The following is a 26,041-nucleotide window of genomic DNA, read 5'->3' on the forward strand; positions in this document are numbered from 1 at the left end:
TCTTTAAAAGAGGAACAAGCATACCCTTGGGAGGGAATAGGGAAGCAAAGTATAGAACAGAGGCAGAAGGAACACCCATTCAGAGCCTGCCCCACATGTGGCCCATACATATACAGCCACCAAACTAGATAAGATGGATGAAGCAAAGAAGTGCAGGCCGACAGGAACTGGATGTAGATCTCTCCTGAGAGACACACCCAGAATACAGCAAACACAGAGGCGAATGCCAGCAGCAAACCACTGAACTGAGAACGGGAACCCTGTTGAAGGAATCAGAGAAAGAACTGGAAGAGCTTGAAGGGTTTTGAGACCCCATATGAAAAACAATGCCAACCAACCAGAGCTTCCAGGGACTAAGCCACTACCCAAAGACTATACATGGACTGACCCTGGGCTCCAACCTCATAGGTAGCAATGAATAGCCTAGTAAGAGCACCAGTGGAAGGGGAAGCCCTTGGTCCTGACAACACTGAACCCCCAGTGAACGTAATTGTTGAGGGAGGGCGGTAATGGGGGGAGGATGAGGGAAACACCCATATAGAAGGGGAGATTGAGGTGTTAGGGGAATGTTGGCCTGGAAACCGGGAAAGGGAATAACAATTGAAATGTAAATAAGAAATATCCAAGTTAATAAAGATGGAGGAAAAAAAAACCACAAAACAAAATTGGACACTCCAAGAGCCGCTCAGATATTTCAACTGATATTCACATAAGATACTGGAGGTCTATAATAACATCAATAAAATATTTGGTAAAACTAAAAACAAACAAACAAACAAAAAAACCACAATGATTTCATTCTGTCCATTAAGATTGGGTTTGTTGTGATTTCAATTTCATTAAATTCTAAAACAAAACAGAACAAAAAAACCGTTTAATTTCTTTCTTTTTTTCCTCCTTGATCAAGTTTGCATTGGGTAGAGTGTTGTTTAGTTTCCATGTAAAGAGATATTAAGGAATTGTGAGTGTTTCCTGTTATTATTGTTGATAGAGGTAGAATTATGCTTGTGTGGCTCTCTCCTTTTGGGTTTGTTGCAAGAAGATTACTTTCTTAATTTTTCTACTGTGCACTTTCTCTCCTTGTGTTAACGTTTTCCATCTATTATTCTTTGTAGAGCTGGAATTGTGGAAAGATATTTTCTAATTTGGTTTTGTCATGCAATATCTTGGTTTCTTCATCTATGGTAATTGAGAATTTTGCTGGATATAGTAGCCTGGACTGACATTTCTTAGGGTCTGTATGACATCTGCCCTGAATCTTCTGGCTTTGATAGTCTGGTGAGATGTCTGGTGTAATTCTGATAGATCTGCCTTTATAAGTTAATTGACCGTTTTCCTCTTACTGCTTTTAATATTCTTTCTCTTTTCTTTAAAATAATATTTTTCTTAAAAATAAATATCCATTTATTTATTGGATATTTTCTTTATCTACATTTCAAATGTTATCCCCCATCCCAGCTTCCCCTCCAGAAGCTCCCTATTCTATCCCCCTACCCCATTCCTTCATGAGGGTGCCCCACCACCCACCCAAACCCTCCCTCCCACCTCTCTGCTGTGGCATTCCCCTTTATTGGGTCATTAAGCCTTCACAAAACCAAGGGCCTCTCCTCCCATAGATCCCCATAAGACCATCCTATGCTACATATGCAACTGGGCCCATGGATTGCTGAGGAATATCAAATGGCCTCAAAGCACCCAAAGAAATGTTCAGCATCCCTGTTCATCAGGGCAATGCAAATGAAAACAACCCTGAGATTCTACCTCACACAGGTCTGCATGGCCAAGAACAAACAACTCAGGTGACAGCAGATGCTGGCAAGGATGTAGAGAAAGAGAAATACTCCTCCATTGTTAGTGGGACTGCAAGCTAGCACAACCACTCTGGAAAGCAGTCTGGGTTTTCCTCAGAAAACCCGAAATAGTACTACCTGAGGACCCAGTCATACCATTCCTGGGCATAAACCATCTTTAAATAGATTGAGCACTGTGCATGTTTGAAATGAAATTTGCACATTTAACAACTGAAGAAGATCATTCATTTTAAAAAGAAATAATTCAGTCCTAATGAAGGATAGTAAGGAGACCAAGTCACCCCCTTCATTGAACCTTTTTCATCTCTTCCAATTGACCCATTGTTCACAGGATCCTACAAAGAATAATATTTTACATATAGTCAGTAGTCCGTCAAGAGATTGCGTCGACTTTCACTGTGATTTTGCTTTGAACATTTTGTTTCACAAATTGCTACTGTATGAGTATTAGAGAAATTACAGATAAATAAAATTGCCTATCTAGTATTAGGTACTGTTCTGTGAGTCATTCTTTCATTGTCTCTCCTTAAATATTGATCATGTCTTTTGATAAAAGCTCTTATCACAATGGTGAAAGCAGAGTACCTTTGACAACATTTTATAAATAGGCAGTTGAAATTAAAATGTTATGTAATCTAGACTACAAAGTTTTTACAGAGAGAGAAAATCTTGCCTGTGAATCCTCTAATATAAACAGTTTAGTCTTACACTTCCCAAGAATTAAAGAGTCACACAATCATAATTTTTATAAAGTCTTTATGAATGAATTTTTTTCTCTTTATAAATAGTGTCCTTTTCAGAGCCTTCTGCAGTGCTGGCTAAATAGTTGTGAATAAACTCAATTTATGATTATCATGAAATGTCCTTATTTTTCCATTAAAAATTAAACAAAACTTTGCCTGAAATTGTCATCTTGGTTAGCAGTCCTTTTACTCTTTATAGTCTGAACTATTTTGTTTATGACCTTCATAGCTATTAGTGTCACTGAAAAGAGATTTAACACTATTGTCATGTGTTTGACTTTGTCAGTGAGCTAGCATTATTCTCTTACAGTGCTTAATATTGTGTTCCTTGATTAATATCTTTGAAAAATCTTCTTTTTATTTTATTCATGTGTATGACTCTGTATAGTAGGGGTCTCGGCACATGAATGCATTTGCCTGCAGAGGCCAGAACAAGGTTTGGAATTTTCTGGAGCTGTGGTAACTGCACTTGGTGGTCTATATACCTTCAACAGTTTAATGTCATTTTCTTTTTTGTATTCTGTAAAATCTTTGATTTGGTTTCTTGATAATAACCAAGGCTACTTAGATATTGTAGTTATCATTTATTTTATTTGTTTATGCTTGAAAGTAACTCTTTCATGAGCTTGTGCCCAACGGTTGCTATTTTTCTTCTTAGTCCAGTCTTTTGAGTAATGCTTTGTCCTGTCTGTTTGTTTTTGTTTGTTGTATATGTGGTGGATGCATGCGAAAGCCAAGGATGAAATCAGAATGCCTTTCTGCCTCTCTTTCTCAGCATATTTAAGGTAGGGGATGCCCCCTGAGATTAACTTAAGTACTTTGGAGAGACTGTCTGGCCAATGAGCTTCTGAGATGCTCCTGGCCCTGCTTCTCAGCTCTGGAGATCCAGCCCATGCTATTTCAGCCTTTCTCTTCTAGGGGTAAAACCTCAAGCTCTCACAGAAGTTCTTTTCTCTACAGAGCTGTCTATCCAGCTTCACCTGGTTTTTATTTGAGTGGTGGAACTTTTAATTCCCACCATTTCTATTTGTTTTTATCCCCTAAAACCTTTCATTTTCTTACTCAATTTCTCTTTCATGTCTTGACTTTGTAAATGCATTTTGTTTATGTTCGCATGTATTTAGTTGTAGTTTCCTCCTTTGTTGCCTTGACTCCTCTCTGTTCTAGTTTAGATTAGTCTTACATCATTCATCTGCTTGGATCTCTTTTCAGACCATTGACTGTTTTTACTAGTACATTTTTGAAATCTCTATCTTCCCTACTTCAGAGTTTTTGAGTTGTCTCAGTACCTGACGATTTGTCAGTGGAGGGGATCTCACTGCCTTCCTGATTATTTTTCTTCATCTTTATTAACTTGGGTGTTTCTTATTTACATTTCGATTGTTATTCCCCTTCCCGGTTTCTGGGCCAACATCCCCCTAACCCCTCCCCCTCCTCTTCTACATGGGCGTTCCCCTCCCCATCCTCCAGCATTACCACCCTCCCCTCAACAATCACATTCACTGGGGGTTCAGTCTTGGCAGGGCCAAGGGCTTCCCCTTCCACTGGTGCTCTTACTAGGCTATTCATTGCTACCTATGAGATTGGAACCCAGGGTCAGTCCATGTATAGTCTTTGGGTAGTGGTTTAGTCCCTGGAAGCTCTGGTTGGTTGACATTGTTGTTCATATGGAGTCTCGAGCCCCTTCAAGCTCTTTCAGTCCTCACTGCCTTCATTTTTCACATTCTGCACCTCTGAGAACTCGTTTACATTTCTGTGGATTCAGAGTCTCTGCTAGTTTGATCTGTGGATCTTAATGGTGAGCACCTTTCTACCTTCAGAGGCCAATAACTCAGGAGAAAACAGTATCACAGTACACAGACACGGACATTCTCCTACAATCGCTATCTTAAAGCCAGTAACCTTTAAGGCAAATTCACATCTAAGGCAGAGTATGCTCTGAAGTGAAACTCCTTTTAGGGTGAATGTAGAAATAGTGAACAAATGAAATAAAGGATCAGGACAGGCAAACAGAAAACCAAAAACCAAAACCAACCAAATGAAATTCCCCAAACCAGAAGAATAGCAAATGTAACTGGAAGGAAAAAGGAGTGCATGATGTAATAAAGGGGAAAAACTTGCAAGAAATTAGGCAAAAGAAAAGAGAAAAATATTTGTCAATTATAAGAAAATTTGTAGCCAAAATTTGAAATTGTAAGAAGCAAAAGAGATAAAAGTTGTTTTTTTTTAAATAATCAATAAGATAAAGCCAAAATATGGCTAAAAGTACAGTAGAAAGAAAAAGGAGGGAATGAAAGGGGCCAAAAGAATAAAAGAAAGGCACTTTAAGACATAATACTCAGTAGTGGAGAAGAAACAGGGAAGAAAATTAGGTAATCATATGATGAGTAATAAAAAAATAAATGCATAATTTTCCAAAAGTATTCTGACAAGTGAATGTACTTGGAAAATAATGGTGTGATGATAATAATAATAGTAATAATAATAATAATAATAATAATAATGATGACAATGTTAAATCTTAGAGGCATACATACCTATACCTGCTTTGTCCCCATTCTACCATACAAAGTAACACAAATGAAATATTTGAGACATTTCTTTATGGATCTTTGAAAATTGGAGTCCTCTCTGTCTCTCTCTGTCTCGTGTGTGTGTGTGTGTGTGTGTGTGTGTGTGTGTGTGTGTGTGTGTGTGTATTGATATGGTGTGAAGGCTGAAGTTATGTGTTGTCTTAATTACTGTGCTTAAGAGGTCTGTAAAACAACTATGTCTTTTGCCTGTAATGCCCACTTGCCCAAAGACAGACAACTTTCTGGAATTCTTGGGTCATTGTTCATGTAAGATAAGAAGACATATGTTTTCAGTTTGGTAAACAAGACTGGTTTTCCCAACTGCATAGGATGTGCTTGATCACACCAAGTGAGAGGTTTGTAGACACAAAGTACACTAGCATATATGCTTGCCCCAAATTGGATACAGGCATTGCCTCAGATTTGGCTCAAAGACAGTAGTAATGGTCTTATTTTCACCTGGTGGGTTTATCATTGGTGATCAGTTAAGTACTTGGAGTTTGGTGTTTCTGTGGTTTATGGTATTGCCAAGCCCGTACTGCAGAAATTTCTAAAGCCTGACAGCTCTGCTAGTTTTTACCATATTTAGAGCTGCAGTTCATACCTGGGTAAGTTTTCTCACTTCCCAAAAACTCTTCAGGTTTTCAGCCCTGGCATAGCAACTGTTTTAGCTGTAGGAGTGACTTCTAAGTATGCTGGGTTAGGGGAAGCAATTGCACCACTAAGATATGCATAGTGGCCCCGTCTCTATTTCAAAATTGTTAAGTATTAGTCTTTTTATTTTCCAGAGAAATGTGCATATGATAACAAGGGACCCACTAGCATTTGAGTACTTAGAATTTAAAGGAGGTAAGTGGCTGATACTTGTGCTGCAGAGTTTGCTATACCTTATGATCTCAGATTCAGTGTGTCCAGCTCTACTCTTCATGAACAGGGTCTGCACTCAAGCACTAAGTTGAAGCTCCATTTCCCTTTATGTCTGAGAGAGACTTTTCAGCTTATTTTTGTTCAACCTCAGTATCCAAATCTGCTGTCTCTCATTTTGGGCTTATAGCAGGTTGAATTCCAGCTCTCTGATTCCTGATGCTTCCTGTTCTCAGGGTATCTCAGTTTAAAACAAAAGTTCCCCCTTGGGATGAAACCTTGCTCTTTAACTTTCAGCCTGACAAGATCTTCCTGGCTGTTGACCTGCGCAGCTGGAGAAATCACTATTGCAGCACAGCTGGACCTGTGGGTTGTGAGAGCTGTGGCTTCGACTTTTACAGGTAGAACTTCCAGTATTTTTTTTTACCAGGGCCAAATGTGTGCATGCGCACATGCATGTGCCTGTGTGTGTGTGTGTGTGTGTGTGTGTGTGTGTGTGTGTGTGTGTGTGTGTGTACTACAGCTCCGTGGCAACTGTCTTTACTCACTCTATCATTTCAAGGGCACTACTCAGTCTTTAGAAGTCAAGTAGTTAGAAAAAAATAAAACACTGACTCATTTTCTTTTATAAGTTTTATCTAATAGCAATTCTATTGAGAAATTCATCTTATTAGAATAAGTATAAATATAAAGAAACTGAGTGTGAGAAATGTTAAAGGCTATTCAAGGATGTATAATTAGAAAGTTCTTCAAATCAAAGTTGTCTTCGACACTTATTGATTTGGCAATTGTAATATAGTCTATTGTCAACATATTTGACAAGAAAATAAGCAATTTTGAAAAGTCAACCTAACTTAGCACTATAAACTCAGTTTGTGTGTGCCAATAGAAAATTAGGAAAATGTTATGATAGAAATGCAGAAAAGTAGGACTGCCACTCCATAACCTTGTGCCATTGGTCATAACCATAATTTGGGTCTCTGTTTTGAGTCCATTTAAGACTATCTTACTCCTGATACCCTAGGAGAACAGAGTATAGAAATATAAATTATTATCACTTATAATCATGTGTACAATGTTTTTCTATTATTTTCTAATATTTTAAATATTTTTCTAAGAGACACCTTCTTGAAAGTAAAAACAAAATTTTCTTTTCTCTCAAGAACTGTTATACATTTATTATATTCATGGGGATTACTCTAAAACATTTTGAATCTAAGTTCTTCTGTTATTTAGTAATGATGAGACTAAATATTAGCTATTGTTTATTACAGTGAATTGTTATATCAAATTTGAGATTAATTTAGGTGTGTAATTTGGCAATTATTATTCACTCCATACCAAAGATTTAGCAGCCAAGAATATTACATTTCTGAACCCACTGCTCCTATTTGAACAGATATTATGGACAGAAATTTTGTGGGAGTCAGTGTCCCATGACCTCTCATCAATGTGACCTTAATCAAGTTATTCAGACTTCCTCAGTTACAGATAACTCAACTGAAAATAAGTTATAACATGCAACTTGAAGTTTGAATCAATTTCTGCTTTGACCTAAGGTGAAAACAATGGCAAGAGAACAATCCTATTACCCTCATGAGAAAATGAAACCAGTAGACAAAATTATAATTTCAAGCCCATCCATAGTAGTAGTGGTAGGCTTATCAGATTTAAAAAATCCTATTATGGTGACAGCTCTTTCAAATATAGACTGTTTTGGTTTTATTTGTGCATGTGTGCATGTGTGCATGTGTGTGAATGTGTGCATGTGTGTGAATGTGTGCATGTGTGTGAATGTGTGCACGTGTGTGCATGTGTGTGAATGTGTGCTTGTGTGTGCATGTGTGCATGTGTGCATGTGTGTGCATGTGTGTGAATGTGTGCATGTGTGTTGGTTAAGGAAACCAGTAGAAGTGATGTGGGACTGGGAGCATCCTCATAGAAGCAGGGGAAGGTGGGAGGGGGCATCAGAGAGGAGGGAAAGGGGATAAAATTTGAAATATAAATACATAAAACATCCAAGAAAAATAAAATTATTTTAAAAAGCGATGTACGAGTCATGGAAGTAACAGAATGACTAAAACAGGTACAGATCTTTAAGGTTAACTGACTTTAAAAGGTTGCCACATTATAAACCAATCTATTGCATCAATTCAGAGCAGTTCAGGTCACCTGAGAGCCCGAACTTCACCCTCCATCCCCCCGTAGCAAGCCCACCAGCAGCATAAATGTGTACAGTGGTATAAGATAAAGAGAGAACTTGGAAAATTCCTTGCATGTCCAGGTCTTTCATGTGAACAAAGGGTACCTTGTTCAAGACTCTACCTTACTTCTGTGTTTTCTCGGGCCTGAATCAACTATTCCTTGCCTTTAAGAAGAGCAGAAAATTCTCTTGACCCTCAATCCCAGATAAGGCCATTAGCAAGTGCCCAGAACACCCATCTGTCCTTCACAGAAAAGATTCTGCTGAAGAGAATGAGAAGGAAGAGCATACATGGCCGAGAACCTGCAGGGTATAAAAGACCCCAGCACCCAGATGGAAAGGTGGAGCCCACCCTCTCCCAAAATACTTCATTTCTCCAAAAAGTATGTGGACATTTTGACAAGTATTATATTAAATTTTATATCCACTTTAGAGTAACATATATATTATTAAGTTTTGTATTCATGAATATGGTTTAACTTCATAATATTTTATTTTACGTTATATGCAGATGAATACTTTTTAAAATTCTGCTACCTAAATCATAGACATATTTTACAGTTTTATTCTTGAATATTTCATATTTTCAGTTTAAAAGTTTTTTTTTTAAATTTAAATTTCTGTTATTGTTCTAGTTGGCAGTATAAACCTGGAAGAGTGGAACCTAAAATTGAGGCAGATTAAAGTCTTATGTCTCTATTCAGGGCTTCATACACTTTTTATTCTGAGGGTACTTTGTGAGTTAGGTAAGGTCATATCAGTAAAGTTCACAAGTTAAAGCTGTATGTATTCGCAAGAGCAAGGTCATGTGAGTTGAGCCTATACATAGTCAGAATAACAACTCATGGTTGGAGGTAAAATAATAGGTAAAATGATGGGCAATCTAAGGGAAATCTAATCCTATTTACTAGAGTTGGGAGGGGTAGGAAAGCACAATGCAAGAATAAGCCAGTATGGGTAACAGAGGTTACAAGACTTTTGTCTTGTCTACTTGGAGTTTTTGCACAAGCTCTCAGAAGTCTTTTCACATGGCTTCATTCATGGACTGTGTTCTGACTAATCTCCAGTTTTGAGATGTTCAAGTACGGACATGCAATTTCTTTCCTCGTAGTGATCCTGAATCCTTCACTCTATTGAACCCATGAAATCCCGAATCGCTTATTTATTGATGTATTTATTTGTCTATTTATTTACTGATGCATTTACTATCTATATGCTTGCCTTTCTATTTATTTATCTGTGGGATTTGATATGATATCTAGGAATAAAGAAAGTGTCAATTTCTTTCTATTCAATCTGAATTCCTCTTGTCTGCTTGCCTTATTGCATTGAATACAACCATTACCAACCAAGAGAAAAGGCAAGATCACGTGAGCTGGTCTTAAATTGAGTTGAGAGTGAAAGCATCGAGATTCCTGCTATGAAGTGTGAAGCTGATCATAGGTAGTTTATAGATGAGCTGTATTGTGTTAAAAAGGGGGTTTTTGTTGTTGTTGTTTTCTATCATATGTTGTGAGGTTTTGTCTAGAGTCACCATGTGAATTTATGTAGTAACTTTTCTGGATTTTATGAGTTATCATATTACTTATTTTACATAGTTTTCTACTAGGAACTATATTATTTTTTGCATGCTTAGGTACCTTTGCATGATGACAATGAATCTATGAATATAGTTGGAATCCTATATGCTACCTTTTTCTCTTTTTTTTCTTGGATATCTTGTGTATTTACATCATAAATGTTAGCCCCTTTCCCGCTTGTCCCCTCTCCCATCCTGTCCCTCGCTTCTATGCGGATGCTCCCCTTCCCATCCATCCACTTCTACCTCACCACCCTGATATTCCCTTACACTGGGGAATTGAGCTTTCACAGGAGCAAGGGCTTTTCCTCCTATTGATGCCAAACAATGCCATTCTCTGCTACATATGCAGCTGGAGCCTGTTTAGTCCCTGGGAGCTCTGGGGGGTCTGGTTGTTTGATATTGTTGTTCTTCCTATGGGGTTGCAAACTACTTCAGTTCCTGCAGACCTTTCTCTAACTACTCCATTGTTGTGCTCAATCTGGTGGTTAGCTTCAAGCGTCCTCATCTGTGTCAGTAAGGCTCTGGCAGAGCCTCTCAGGAGACAACCTGTATGCTATCTTATTTCAAGCATGTTTGCATGTACTTTTAGCAGTTAGTAGGTACATGGCATTAGTTTTATTTTATTTTCTTCTCTTTGTATATTTTATGATTCATATATCTAGGTTAAGGAGTAAATGCCATTACCCTCAATATCTAAAAAAAGGTTTGCCTTTGATAAGCATTATATCTTCAATATTTTGCTACTTCTGCAGAATTTTTTTAAAAGTGATTTCTGTTTCAATGAGTTGGTATCTTGTGCAAAATTTACCCATTTTTTTTCGGAGCTGGGGACCAAACCCAGGGCCTTGTGGTTGCTAGGCAAGCGCTCTACCACTGAACTAAATCCCCAACCCCAAAATTTACCCATTTTTATAACGTGTCAAGTGAAGTGGCACAAAATTCTTTGTATTATGCTCTTTTGTTTTTTAATGTTTATAGCTTCTGTATTAACATGAATTTTTCTTGATTACGGGTCTTTGCATCTTGCTTTTTTGTATTTGGTTTGTGCAACCTGAATGGTCCATCTTCAAGAAGCATAGTTTGCAGTTTATTGGTTACTTTTATGATCATCTGATATGAGATCATCTTTCAATAACTTTTCTCCTGAGCTTCACCTTACAATGATTATGTTTTATTTCCTTCAAGTCCCCTTTTTAGTTTCTTAAAGTTGAGACTTCATCATACCATTAATAGGACATGCCTTGGGTTTTTACTGACCTGAATGTTGTACATTTCTAAAGACATGAATTCTAAACATGAATGCCATATTTTTTATTTTGTTCCAGAGTTGGCAATGCGAGCTTTGCCTTGAACTAAATAAATGTATAAGTTCATTTTCAAACAACTGAATGTCTACTAATACATTTTGCTGCTTTTTAACTTACTTCCATTGTAAGATAACATTTTGTGTATCTTGAATTACTTTAAATTTATTTTTCATTCCAAGTATCTCCAAATACTTTCTGATCAAGACTTTCTGATCTATTATGATAAGTCAGCCAAATGCCTTCTGAAAGTCTGTATTTTGCTATGGTTCAATCAATGTGAATTGTAACAAGTTGGTTGATCAGTACACTCTAGTTTTCTGTATATCTTTAGATCATATTAGCTACTTAAAGAGAGAATGTTGAAATCTTTATAAGTATATATTTGTTTATTTCTTTATACTTTTGTCAGTTTAATTTTCATATACTTTAAAAAAGTATAAGCATTGGGAATTGCTACATCATCTTTGATTTAATTACTCTTTGTGGTTATAAAATGATAGTATGTATCAGATGTTTGCTTTTGTTTTTAAAGTTCTTTTTCTCTGATATTACTCTGGCAGACTGCCACCTTTCTTTCAGTTAGTGCTAGCTAATATTTAAGTAAATTCTACTCGCACTTGTGACACACTTGTACCTGTGTTCATAGCCTGCTTGTTGTAATCATAACATTATACTCATGATTTAAGTACATTATTTGGCAATCTTTGTTATTGCATCATCTAAATCTGCTTTATTTAATATGACAACTGATGATGTGCTTACATTTAAGTTAATCAACATCTTAATATTTATATTTTGTTTGCTCAAATGAGTTGCTTTTTTCTAGTTTCCCTTTAGGTTTCAACAATGCGTGTGTATGATGTTTATGAATCCATTACCTTTTTGTACTATTTTTATCTTTATTTGTTCCTATGGAAGTAATTTGTCATTCTGACATTGTCATATTCTATAAATCTGAAGTGTTTACTTACTACTCAGGGATTTCCTGTTATGTTAATTAGTTTGGCTGTGGTGTGTTCTTTGTTAAGTCACATTTCATTTTTTAAATTTCTTAGATGTATATTTATATGTACTTGTTTGGACTGTGGGCTCAAGTTCACATCGGTCCTTGCCACCGCATGAATGGGGAAGTCACAGGAAAAAACAGAGTAGCTGCTTCTCGTCTCACTTGTAGATCCTAGATAGACTCAGATAGACAGACTTTGTGTCCAAGGCTTTTGCCTACAGGGTCATCTTGTTGGACTGCAACAACAGGCCCACATGTGGATCCTTACTCTTTGTGATTTAATTTCTTGGATCTATTGGTTTATAGTTTTTGTTGAAAACTAATACATCAACAGTTCTCTTCCCTTTATTTTCCAGGTCTCTAGCTAGATATACATTATGTTGCTTGAATTTTCCCAGACTTAGTTTCTTCTGTGAAGTGTTTGATTTAAAGTGTCTCCTGAGAAGGAGACCAGGACACATGACCATGTTGCTAGCATATATTTAAGACTATGGTTGATATAAAATATTATGTGTGCTCTTGGTTTAGTCTATTTGACATAGTAATTCTGCCTCATTTGATCTTATTCTGGATGATGTTGGCAGCATCCCAGGACAGTTTTGATAAGGTATAGTTCTTTCATTGTATATTCCATAATATTTTCTACACAATCACCTTACTTTTAGTAGGCCATTATTTCACAACCAAGAAAACTACAGTGATTTGATTTAGGGGAATATTGGAAACTGAAGACATACTTTGTCATATAGGGCTAAAGATTTCCTAGAGACTATAAGTTACCATCCTCCATAGACCAAAGCACCATGTACTATCAAATATACCTTGAAGTAGTTCAGTCCCAACTTGGTATAATGGCATTTGAAACCAGAGGTAGTGTGGCAGCTGTTATTTTGCTTATATCTCTTATAGATCCATCTCTCTGTCTCTGTCTGTCTCTCTGTCTGTCTCTCTGTCTGTCTCTCTGTCTGTCTCTCTGTCTGTCTCTCTGTCTCTCTGTCTCTCTCTCATACACACACACACACACACACACACACACACACACACACACACACTCACCCTCAGAAGCTTGTTTTCTTTTTTATTAGACCCTTAGTCAAGAGTGAAATCTCCAAGTCTCTCTGGGTCTCACTCTTCCTTATTCTAAGCTCATGACTTTTTTGGGAGGTGGGCAGGGTGTAATTGTGAAAGCACCTTTATAACAAAGATGTGCAAATCAGATGTTTTAAAACAATTTACCTGTTCTCACATAAATAAAGTAGAACTAGAAATAGAAAATGAAATTGTGTTTGTATCAAAACACTAGCTTCCATGATATTAGTCTCTAAAGTAGACAATTAGAATAACTGGTTCCAAGTGAGCTTCCTTTTATGATACACAGAAGTTTATTGGAAGCTTTTAGCAGAACTCTGAATTCCCTCTGATTCATGTGAATGCGAACACAGCCAGCTGTGAGCACTGTTCTCAATAGCACATGCTTTGTTGGATAGAAAGAGATTAGCCAACCTCCTGGGGAGATGACTCACATAAATGCCATCCCTTGAAGCCATTTGATCCGTCTGATCTTATTCCATCAAGACAACACTGTCTAAAACACTGAGAGGAATGCCATTAGGGAAACCTGGGGCCATGGTGGCAGCATAGCTGGCATTTGGGGTTTTGTACTGCCACAGGAGTAAGAATCAGGCCAGATGAGGGATAAGCTCATATGTACTCTACTCTATCCAAGGTTACCTATCTTTAGGCTCTGTTAATGTAATGGTGGGATTCTTGGGGTAGCCATATATTTTGCCTTGTTTTCAACTCTTCAACAGATAGTCTATTTTCACAAGTGTGAAAAGTGACAGCTATACCTTTGGCATTCATCAAATGTTCCGTACAGGAAGAACCACAAAGGCATCGTGTCCCTGCTAATTTTCCCCAAGGCAATGTAGTCTCTCCCTGAAAGTTTAATGGCTTTGTTGCAAGCAGCATCTCTTGACACATATAGAGCAGATGAATATGACATTAAGGGTGCCTTAAGCCTTTTATGTTCTAGGAAGTTGGAAAAACACAGATGCTTTGTTTATCTTCCTGACTTCTTTATTGCAACATTCTCCAGTGCCAGGGATCCAGCATGAATCCACAGGACTTCTACAGATGTTGAACTCAATGTAGACAACAGGCTATGCTGAGAATTGCTGTTCCCTTGTAACTCCTGACATTTGTTTCTAAGTCAACGCTCAGATTACATATAATTTTCTCTCAACACTTTTTTTCTGTAGAAATCTTTTCACTTACTATGATCATAGTAGCTCAGTCTTTTGGACATATCCTGGGGAAGACTGAACCCCATATCTTCAGATAACCTAATGGAGACTATCAGAAGAGCATACTTTGATAGAAAAAAGTCACATGCTCCGTGTAGTTTGTGTCATACTTACGAGTGCTTCATAATGAGTTTTCTTAACAGAAACTAAGTTTAACTGCTCATTGCTATTTCTATGGTTAGGGTGCTATGAAGTCCTTTTCTCAGTTTTTATATTTTAAGATCCTATAGGCTTTATTTGCTTGCTTGCTTGCTTATTTATTTATTTATTTATTTATTTATTTTTTACTGACTTCTGACAGGGTCGCATCTCACTATAAAGGCCACACTGGCTTTGAATTCAGGATTCTTCTATCTCAGCTTCTTGAGTCTCGGTATTACAGGCCTCCATGCCCAGGGCCACCTACTACTCTACACTTTTTCTCATCTATTTACATTTATTCTTCCTGTGCTGCTGCAAAATCACCACATGGTGGGCATTGTGAAATTCGGTAGGTAAGGAGGAACAGAGGATCTATGAGGAGCTAGGGGTTGGAAAAGATTATGATAAGAATATAACATGAAATCCCTAAAGAGTTAAATAAAGGTGAAAAGTGATAGAGCAATGCACACATACATGTGTCTACCATGCACACTGATACACACATGAATAAATACATACAACAATCAACTTATTATGGTTTGTTTATCTCTAGCAGTCTTCACCTTGTTACCAAGGAGACTTGTAATCAAATAATTTAAATGTTTTTGTAACTAGGGAGGCAGGAAATTAATTGAGCGACATGTTAATATATCAATTTGTTTCATTTTGGCTATGACTTGTGCCTTAGTTTGCTTTCTATTGCTGTGATGACGACCATTAAAAAGCAATTTGGATTTTATTTTTCTTTATAATCCATCAAGAAAGAGAAGTCAATGGGAGATATGAAGCCTGAACTAACCATGCAAGGATCCCCAGGTTGTGACTATGACACCAACCCAGTCACAAAACCTTCAACTTACATTTGTTCTGCCTGGAAAATGAACTAGGGTAATGGTGACTCTCAGAAGGTGCGTGAATGATCAACCAATTTTCAGTTTAACTTGAGGTCCATACCACTAGAGGGATCCCATACCCAGCACAGCTTAGATAGACTGAAATAGACACTGGAGAGCCCAGAAACCTAAGATAGAAACTAACACTTCCCATCCCACCAATCCACACCATACCCTGCCCCCAAAATCAATGAAATTATTTCCAATGATATCATGCTATACTCATTGATCTATGCCCAGCCCAACTGTGATCCGAGATGTTTCCTCCAATAACTAATTACAACAGATATAGAGACACATTGCCAAAGTTATGGCAGAGCTCTGCGAACCCTGTGGAAAATTGGGAGGAAACATTGTAGGAACGAGAAGGATCAAGGACACTCCTAGAACATAGCTAACAGAATCAACTACACAGGGCTTATGGGAGCACACAGAGACTGCATTGACAATCACAGAGCTTGTTTGAGACTACACTAAGTCCTACACATAAATGTTTGGTTGTGTAGCTCGTTCTTCATGTGGAACTCCTAAGTTATTCTGTGGCAGTTGAAGAGGGATATGTCTGACTATTTTGCTTGCTTTAGAGACCCTTGTTTCCTATTGGGTTGCCTCATCTAGGCTTGATATGAAGATTTGTGCCTAGAACAATTGTAACTTTTATGCAGCCTTCAGTTGCTATCCCTGGGAAGCAGGTTCTTTTTCTAAGTGTGGTGGAGGTGTGGGGAGGTGAAGGGAGATGGGGAGAAGGAAAGAAAGGTGGAGATATAGTGTCTGAATGAAGAATAAATTACAATGGTGGTGGTAGGGGGAATCAAAGCAAGATTCAAGATAGGAACCTAGAGACAGGAACTGATGCAGGGACAGTGGTGGAGTGCCACACACTGCCTTGCTCCTTATCGTTTAATTAGCCAGCTTCCTTACACAATGCCACCTGCCCAGGGGTATAGTCTGCAAGAAGCTTAACCCTTCAATATCAGTCATTAGTCAAGACAATACTCAACAGGGAAGCCTAAGCTAGTCATTTGTTGGCCTTTTCTCAGTTAAGATGAACTTTTCGAAGGCATGTCTAGGTGGGTGTCAAACTGACAAAACCTGGCCAGCACACTTTGGTTCCTGTGTTATTATGTTATGGGAAGGGGTGAACTTCCTGACATGAGTGAGTCCCAGTAAGAAAGGGTCAGAGATAAAATCTTAACTCCAAAGAGAAAAATATGTAAACAGTGAAAGAGAAAATAAAATAAAGAACTTACCCCACCCGCACACACACACTCACCCCTAAGAGAGTTGCAAAGAAAATGTTTGAAACCTCATTAATTCAACTGGGGAATGCTTCAGTTTACTGTGACAGCTCAATTGTTGTAATGACCCATATCAGAACTTTACTTTCAGAATGGAAATTTGGAGGAAAATGAGAAGCTTTGATCACTGCCTTCAACTTCTAGAGTATTCTAACACTTGTGTTTCTTTTCCAGCATAAGCTACAAGACTCAAAGAGCCATCTTGTAGCAATTCAGAGATTTACAATTCCCAAGTAGCTTAAATTGTGTGACAAAATCGTAAAGTCAGAACACAATTCCTACCTGCAGACTGTCAAGGGAAAATACCAATTCTCTGCCTCTCCCCCTCCTCCTTCCCTCTGTCTCCCCATGTCTGTCCTATATCTAACTTATGTTTTGCAAGAATGTCGGATAAATGTGCTTTCACTTTCAACAGTATAACCAGAAGTAGTAATCTATAGCATGAAAAAGAATCCATGCATATGAATGTGACTTATAAAAGAGATTGCCAGAACAATGAATAAGTACAGAAGCTATTTACATATATTTTATATGTGTATAAATTTTCATCATAAGGAGACCTAAGCATGACTCTTTTTTGAGAATTTGGCATGCACGTGGTTGACGTGTACTCCTTATTCCTTATATGTCTCTCTTTTTTGCTTCTATTTAATAGACTCCCTTCCAGCGCCTCAAAAAGACAGAGATATGTATAATACAACAAAGAAATACAAAACTATAGTCCTCTCTACCCTCACAATCTCTTTGTCTTAATATAATAACTATTTTACATTTTAGCCTGCTGATATATTTTTTCCATTCATCACTTTTTCTTTCTATATCCTAGATGACTTTCTCTAGGGTAACTGAATGTGGATGCATCTGTGTACCACCACCATCACCACCCCTTTTGGGGCGTGATTTCCTAGTGCCCTGCTTTTTTTTTTTATATCTTAATGTCACTATATTGTCAACTTATTCCGAACTAGGCTTTAAAAATAATTCAGGTTATTTGTCAATGTGTTTATCTTCAATTTATCAATACCATGGCTCAATCGTGTTTCCCTTCCTCTTTCCAGAGCTTTCAGGTGTTTGTTTAAATTTATTAGAATAGGACTTGAATATTTCATGTATTTGTCTCAACAAAATAATAGTAAAGTATAAAAAGTTGTTTAAAATGTCACTAACTACAAGCTAGATTCATAAGGGAGGAAGTAACCTTAGTTGAAAAAATTCCTCCATAAGAGAGCACTTTCTTAATCAGTGATTGGTAGAGGAGGGAGGGCAGTGTAGGCTGAGCAAGCCATAAGGAGCAAGCTAGCATCCAGCACCCTCCCATGTCTTCTGCATCAGCTCCTGCTTCCAGGTTCCTGCTCTGCTTGAGTTCCTATCTTGACTTCCTTTGGTGATGATGAGATTTACATGAAACTGTGAGCAAAATAAACCTTTTCCTCCCCAAGTTGCCTTGATAATGCTATTTCATTTTAGCCATAGTAACTTTAAATAAAATACTAACTAGTGCTCTACATATTATGCTGTGCAAAAATGAGGACATTTTGGAGACAAAAATATACTTTCCTTCTCAGGGTTTCTGTTAATATTAAATTTTACCTACTTTCATGATAAAAGCCTGGAACTCAGAAGAATAGCAGAGACAGGCTAGTATCCATCACTTAGTAAAATAGTATAAGGCTTTTCAGTTAATGTTTTAATACGAAGACGTAAGCCAATATTATAGGAGTAAGACTTGAAGTGCCAGGAACATGGTATTAAGAAGTACCAGATAAAGTATAAATGCAAGTGTAAATGCACATTGATGAGTAAAATGAAAATTATAAACCATTTATTGACTTTTGACTCACATGCAAATCCATCACATGGTCTTTAAATGTGAAGTAAAAAGTTCTGTGTGTGATCAGCAATATATGCATGCATGTATCAAGCAAAAAAGCAAATGACCAATCAACTTCTTATAAGACTCAAAAGATTTTTTGCAGAGAAAATAGGAATTTGCAACCAAGAAAGACATCTCAGAGTACACATAAGCTAACATGATATTGGGAGTGAAAAACAGCTGAATAACAAAATAAATTTAAAAAGTGTTCAAGTATTAGAGTTAGGAAGGAATGATACAGCTCTATAAGGCATGTTTAATATGGAAATGGCATGTTAATGTTTTTTAATATATTTCTTTTTGGATTATGTGCATACATTATTTATCTACATGTATGTCTGTGCACCAATGCATGTTAGCTCCTCATGGAGCAAGACAAGGTCCTCAGACATCATGGAACTGGAGTTACAGTTGGTTGAGAGCTGATGGATGCTGGATCTCAGATCCTCTACAAAAACTGTAAGTTCTGTTCAGTAGTTTGAAGATCTATCCAGCTCAGTCTCCTAAAGGAAGCATTATAAACAAAATGAAATACAAAAGAAAACAAAAACCACCAAAACACTAAATACCAAAAGCCAAAAAGAAAGTTGAAAAACTACAATGTAAATCCACATTTGATTGCCTACTACATTAACAGATGACAAATACTATAAATATCTACATTAATCAAGGACTCTGTGGAAAAATCTGGGAGCATCTATACAGAGAGAACCACAATACTGCGAAGATATGAAGAAAGCTTTAACTCCCCTCAATCTTCAGCTACAGTCCCTTGTGAATCTCCATGTGGGTGCTGGGCACTTTACACAGTTAAGAGCAAGTGTTCTTAAATCTTAAGCCCTTCTTCCAGTCTTCATTTCTTGGTTTTCTTTAAATATTAAATATTCAAAGAAGATATCTTCCTTCCTAAAAACCATAGAACCATACACTCACTCTCAGTCAAGTCTAAATTGTCACTGTAAACAAATGGCTTTAAAAATACATTGTCCTTGCTCATTAGAAAAGGTCAGAAAGTACATTTCTTATTTGGCAAGAGTTAGCAACTGTGACCATGCACCTAATCAAGACAAAATAGAAATTCAGTCAGAAAAAACTGAAAATATCCAAGAATCGTAGAAACACTCAGGTTCACCTTTCTTTTCTTCCTGTAGATGCTGTGATAAGTATCTAATATAAAAGAGCAGCATTTTGGTTTGTAAAGGCCTCCTGCCTTAGCTACCTCTCAGTGGGGATTGGCAGAGCATGGGAGGCCACAGAAGGCCAAGCTCTAAATGTACAAGCCATCTCCTGGCGAGAGCCACCTGCCCCCAAGAGAACAAACTTTTCCATTTAGCAAATCTCCTCTCACTGAACTGTGTCAATGTGAACATTGCTGTTTGTACATTGCCAACAACCAAGACATTGCAAACCTTTGTCAGCCTGGACAATAGCCATCTGTGATTATTTCTGATAGTCATGTAATTGCCTAGAAGCTGCGATCAATATTTCAAGGGAAAACAGCACCTGATTGACTTTGTGTTGAAAGATGAGTTTTGTGTTTAGAGCCATTTCTCAAATAATGGGATAATTGCAATCGAATCCTTTGTAGTGTCCCTATTTGATGTATTTATTTATTGACAGATATTCACAATGTTCTCACTTTGGAGTTCTCTATGATGTCTTGATCTCTGATGTATACATACCCTGAGATTCCCAGGAGATTGTATCATTTACAGCCATATATTTTAAACTTTTACAAGAGGGTTGTGTTAGATCTACAAAGAAAAGTAAATAGTATTCCCCACAAAAGTTGGCTTAGATGGTTGTTGTAGTTTAAAAGCAAAATGTGTGCGATAGATGAACATTTGGTCTGTCTGTATTCGAGTTATTGCTATTGTTTGGGAAGACATAGGGAGTGTGGCCTTGGTGAAGGAAGTATGTCACAGGATCTGAGAGCTTAGAGCCTCCTTAAAGGTCCAGTTGTCTTGCTGTGGTGTTTGCATTGGTGACCCGAGCTGCCAGGTTGCCATTCCTCTTCATGACACCTACTCTTATGCCTCCCTGCCACAGTGAACTCTTATCCATCTAGGACCTGGCCTAAGTAAACTTTTTCTTCTATAAGGTTCATTGGTCATGGTATTTGTTTTGTTTTGTTTGTATTGCAGCAGTAGAAAAAAATTGATATGATTGGCCTCGGGATGTTTTATAGAAAAAAAATTTGCATTTAAAGGGGAATTTCAATGATTTTAGTTATATGCATGAGGAATGAAATTAACATATGTATTTTCCACAGTTCTAGAAGCTTTGTTGAAATTGCTTTTAGTTATCTTTACAGTAACCATAAAAGTAATTATTATCTCCATTTTACAATTAAGGGAACAAAACACTAGGTGGTTAATTAATAAAATATGCAAATAACCAATAAACAATGTCCAGAAGAAGAACCCAACTATTCTCACACCTATTAGTTAATGAAGTCTTTAACATAAATGGATATCTCATAAATAATGGCCCAAACAAGGAATGAAAATTAAATATAATTTATAATTTATAAAGATAATATGACAAATCTTTTTCCTGACCTACATGTTTGAACTATTTAAAAATAAGAGTAAATATTTACTAAGGACAAAATTAAAAGTTTCAAGTTAGATATACACACCCTGGAAATTTGTGTCTTTGTGTGTGTGTGTGTGTGTGTGTGTGTGTGTGTGTGTGTGTGTGTGTGCATGAAATTTTTCAGAGATAGTAAAGGACTAATCATTTCACTTCGAACATGATTACAAAGTCACTGTGCCTCAGGAACAGATGCAAAGACAAAGAATCTTTGTGAGTGTGAAAACAGCAGCATTGTGAATACAGTACATTTGTTTGAAATACATGGTTTCGATGAACTCCTTCCTATTACCTGTTACCACAGTCAATAATGTTTTAGCTTAAATGTTCAGAAGAAAGTAATGCAATTGGAAACATGTGTTTGATAAGAGTTCTCAACCCAGTAAGTCTTAAATAAACTTTAAACTTTATTTGTTTTATTACCCACTTTCTCACACTTGTTAGACTAAAATTAAAAGGAAAGCAAGTTGCCAAAACCCACCTAAAATAAAATAATGCTTTCTTAGTTGATAGCAAAGTCAAGGAGAAAACTCAAAATAGAAAAAAATGTATAAATATACTAAAAGTATCATGTTTCACAAGAATAAATGTGGGACATAGTTAGATATGTAGTCAACATTAGTATATTCTTCTTGAATATTTTTATGAGTTGAGAGTTTCATACAGTGTGTTTGATATTAAAGACCGATGAGCAAAGAGTAAATTGAAGGATGAAGAAAAAATAAGAAAGGTGCACAAATTAATTAGCAGATGATTTTAAAGATTAAAGTAGCCCCACAGCTCCCCTCTGTAGTATATTTACCTTCTCTATCCATCCAGTAGTCGCGCATCCCTTTCCAGGGTCTACTCAGTTAACCACCTTTGCCCTCCCTACCTACATCTTCTTCCAAAACCTATAGACCTAACATGGCTCCACCATCCAGTGATCTGGCCTGCTATAGCCACCATTCCTAGCACTACAGCCCAACTCTAGGATCCCTTCTACCTGGCACTACCCACAAGCTTCCTTTGCCCTGCATCTAATTGCTTTACCCAACCAGATTCCCACATCCTTCTCTAGGGTCTAACCTGGTATGTCTCCCTGATCCTCCCTATCCAATCATTCTCTTCAACCCATCAAACTCATATATAAGAGGATTTGGATGGAGGAAAAGGAAGGGGGAAATCATTCAAGTTTGCAATCCAAACAAACAAATGAATGAACGAACAAATGAACAAATAAAACTCTCAAAAAATTACAGGTGAATTCTATAAATTAAAAATGCAACCTTTTTTAAAAATCAAACTAATTTAAGAACCATGGGAGAATAATCTGATGTCTAGGTAAACTCAAATAATATTATTTTAGGAAAATGAACACAGACTTTATAACATGTTAAAATAAAAATAACTTTTTTATTGCAGCTGATAGTATAAAATATACATGCATTGTGAAATGACAAGATAAATAAGAATACTGAAGCTATTTTAGGAGTTTTAGGGAAATAAAAACTATTAAACATGGCTTGAATCAGTAGCAAAGAATACTGATAAAATCAAAATTTGACATGTGATTTTTTTTTCCTCAATAATTCGACACTAAGTAATTTTTTGGAAGGTTCTTCAATTGCCTTGCAGCACTTAATTATAAAATGTAATAATCACAGCCTCTCTGTTTATTCTCATATTTCTTGACATTCAAATATGTAAAATTACAACCAAGGGTGCCTTTGGGGAGCTCCACTAGACAGCGCCACTGGATGCTCTTCCTAAGCATCCACCCATGCCTTTTCTCTATATCGTCCACATTTGTCTCTCAGCAATGGGTACACTCTCCCTTTGTATTGCATGGCATTAGAAGGTTACTGTGATGACTGGAGGTACCTCATCACCCTCAACTGACTCAAGAGAAAAGCAGGTACCAAGATGACAGCCATAAAGCAGCCAGGATGTGGACGATGAATGAAAGCACATTAAAAGCGCAGCAAAGCTCCAGATTTTACAGCAAGGCAAAGTTTCTGTTCAAGAGACAAACTGGCAAAAGGCTTCTCAACAGCAGCCATTCATGCAGAACACAAGAGTAATATTATTTTACTGTGGAATCACAGAGATTAGTATTTCATAATGAATGTACTTTAAATATGAGTGCGAGATGACTATATTCTAGGCACAAAAGTCTTTAGAAAAGATTACCTAGTCCAGTCTTAGAGTTAGTTGAAATACTGCAAATGTTAGGACAGTCTAATCCTTAGACAAAAAGTACTGTAAGCACAATAACATCAATAAAATCAAAATGAATGGGAAAAGCCATGGCTTTCTCAAAGAAGAATACTGTGGAATGTGGAGACCAAGCAGACAAAAGCTATCTTAGAAAATATCAGGTGCCTAGGACTTCCCTCAGGGAACCAAGGACCAAGGAACTTCCTACCGGGGAGCTCCACAAGAATTTTCTGAGTAAACACCCCATTCTAGAAGTATCACAGCCGCAATAGGGCGAGGATCCCCCACTACTCCCTCTACAGGACCAAAGATTGAGTGGAGCTTGAATGTATGCCATACTTACTAGCCAATAGATTTAAAGATCAATAGGCTTAGCCAAAAAGCTTAAACTGTAACCTTGTTGATGTACTTTGTACCCATCAAACAGTATAAAAAGTGTGTCTTTGATCCTGGGGGTCGCCTCTGATTCAATTGCAGAACGACCCCAGTGCCCTGGACTAGTAAAACCTCTTGTTTATTACATCGATTTCCATCTCTGTGACTCTGTGAGTGTGACATCCCCAATGCAGGATTTGGTGGTCTTTTCTCAAGTCTTACAATATAAGATTAACTCCAATTTAATAAGGTGAGGGGTGGAGGTGAGGACTTCTGAGCAATGCCTAAAATGCCAGGGAGAAGCTAAATTGAGGAATGTACTGTGTGAGAAGATACACACTGACCAAGGCTTAATGAAGGAGCACAATCCAAAACACAAACTAAAGAGAATGTATAGTTTCTTACACCCATCAGAATGGCTAAGATAAAAAACTCAAGAGATAGCCAATGCTGACAAGGATGTGGAGCAAAGGGGACACTTCTTCATTGCTGATGGGAGTGCAAACTTGGATAATTACTTTGGAAATCAATTTGGTGCTATTTCAGAAAACTGGGAATAGTTCTACCCAAAGACCCAGCTATACCACTCCTGGGCATATACCAAAAAGATACTTCAACATCCCACAAAGACACTTGCTCAACTTGTTCATAGCAGCTTTATTCATAATAGCCAGAAGGTGGAAACAACCTAGATGTTCCTCAACTCAAGAATGAATAAAGAAAATGTGCTACAGCTATACAATGGTATACTATTCAATAATTAAAAACAAAGAAATCATAAATTTTGCAGGCAAATGGACGGAACTTGGGAATACCATCCTGAGATAGGTAACCCAGTCCAAAAAGGGCGTGCATGGTATGCACTCACTTATAAGTGGATATTAGCCATAAACTTCCATAGACCCAAAGAAGCTAAACAAGAAGGAAGGCCCAAGTAAGGAAGCTTGAGTCCCACTTAGAAAGGGAAATAAAAGATTTGTAAGAGACAGATGAAGGGAGGGTGTGGCAGGAAGTGGGAGGGGGAGTTCAGGATAAAGTATGGTGAAGGACAGGAATGATGACTAGATGGCCCAAGAAAATGAATTGAAATTTGCAATTGACAGGGGTAGGAAGGTAGGGGGCATCTCCAGGACATGACAGAGATCTGGGAAAATGGAAGTGCCCAAAAATCGATGGGGGTGACTGTGGATATAATTCACAACATTGGGGATATGGAACCTGAAGAGGCCACCTCCTGTAGCCAGGCAAGAACCCCTGTGGGACACCAACCCACCCATTAAACTTTCAATCCAAAATGTACCCTGTCTACAAGACATGCAGACAGGAGAGATGGAGCAGAGATTGGGGGAATGGGCAACCAAACACCAACCTAACTTGGGACCCATCCCATGGGCAAACACTAATCTCTGACACTATTAATGATACTCTGTTATGCTTGCAGACCGGAGCATGTTGTACTCTGAGAGGCTCTACCCAGCAGCTGACTCAGACAGATGCAGACACCCACATCCAAACAGTGGATGCAGCTTGTGGACTCTTATGAAAGAATAATTGGAGGGATTGTGAGACTGAAGAGGATGGGACTCCACAGAAACACCAACAGAGTCAACTAACCTGGACCCTTGGGGCTCTGTGTCTGAACCACCAGCCAAAGAACATACACTGACTGGACCTAGGCCTCCTTGCACATAGGTAGCAAATGTGCTGCTTGGTCTTCATGTGGATCCTAAACAAGTGGAGCAGGGCCTATCCCCAAAGCTGTTGCCCATATATGGGATAAGTCCTTTAGCTGGGCTACCTTGTCTGGCCTCAGTGGAAGAGGAAGTGTTTAGCCTAGCAGAGATTTGAAATGCCAAGGTTGGGGGATACTGAGGGGCCACACCCTCTCAGAGGAGAAGGCAAGGGGAAATTGGGGAAGGATTATGGGAAGGAGTGTCCTGTAGAAGAACAATGAGCAGGATGTAAAGTGAGTAAGTAAAATAAAATAAAATTAAACTTAAAAAAAGAAAATTTAAAAATGTCTTTTCTTGCATAAAATTTGAGAAAAAAGACAAAAACAAACATTAATTTGTGGTGAGTATAATTTGTGGTGAATGTAAAATTCAGAGATGATGGAGAGTACTTTAAAAGCTATAACTGATACAAAGTAACTGGTAGAACACCAACATACATACAGCACAAAATAAGATTGTTGTACAAGACAATATGAGAAAAGAAGCATGAGAATTAAATGAAAGATATGTTATGCAAATATAATTGAATTTAACATGAT

General features: G+C 37.5%; 1 protein-coding gene across 36 annotated transcripts in view; it reads left to right on the plus strand.

The window, feature by feature from the left end:
• LOC102556133 (uncharacterized) overlaps positions 1 to 25,774 on the plus strand; it is a 194,309-nt gene extending 168,535 nt beyond the window's left edge. For 12 of the 36 annotated variants that reach the window (XM_087589318.1, XM_087589316.1, XM_087589325.1 and 9 more), the window contains 3 exons: positions 6,289 to 6,392; positions 8,447 to 8,577; positions 25,211 to 25,774. In XM_087589318.1, coding sequence (XP_087445444.1) covers positions 6,289 to 6,392; positions 8,447 to 8,577; positions 25,211 to 25,312 — 337 coding nt within the window. In that variant the 3' untranslated portion in view covers positions 25,313 to 25,774. Of the gene's footprint in view, positions 1 to 6,288; positions 6,393 to 8,446; positions 8,578 to 15,297; positions 15,445 to 25,210 lie in introns of all 36 variants that reach the window. The other 24 variants (XM_087589305.1, XM_087589306.1, XM_087589309.1 and 21 more) reach the window with 3 other exon arrangements.
• Positions 25,775 to 26,041: the final 267 nt, after the last annotated feature.

The sequence above is a fragment of the Rattus norvegicus genome, chromosome 16 (assembly GCF_021556685.1).
Source record: "Rattus norvegicus strain SHRSP/BbbUtx chromosome 16, alternate assembly SHRSP_T2T, whole genome shotgun sequence".
Lineage (NCBI taxonomy): Eukaryota > Metazoa > Chordata > Mammalia > Rodentia > Muridae > Rattus > Rattus norvegicus.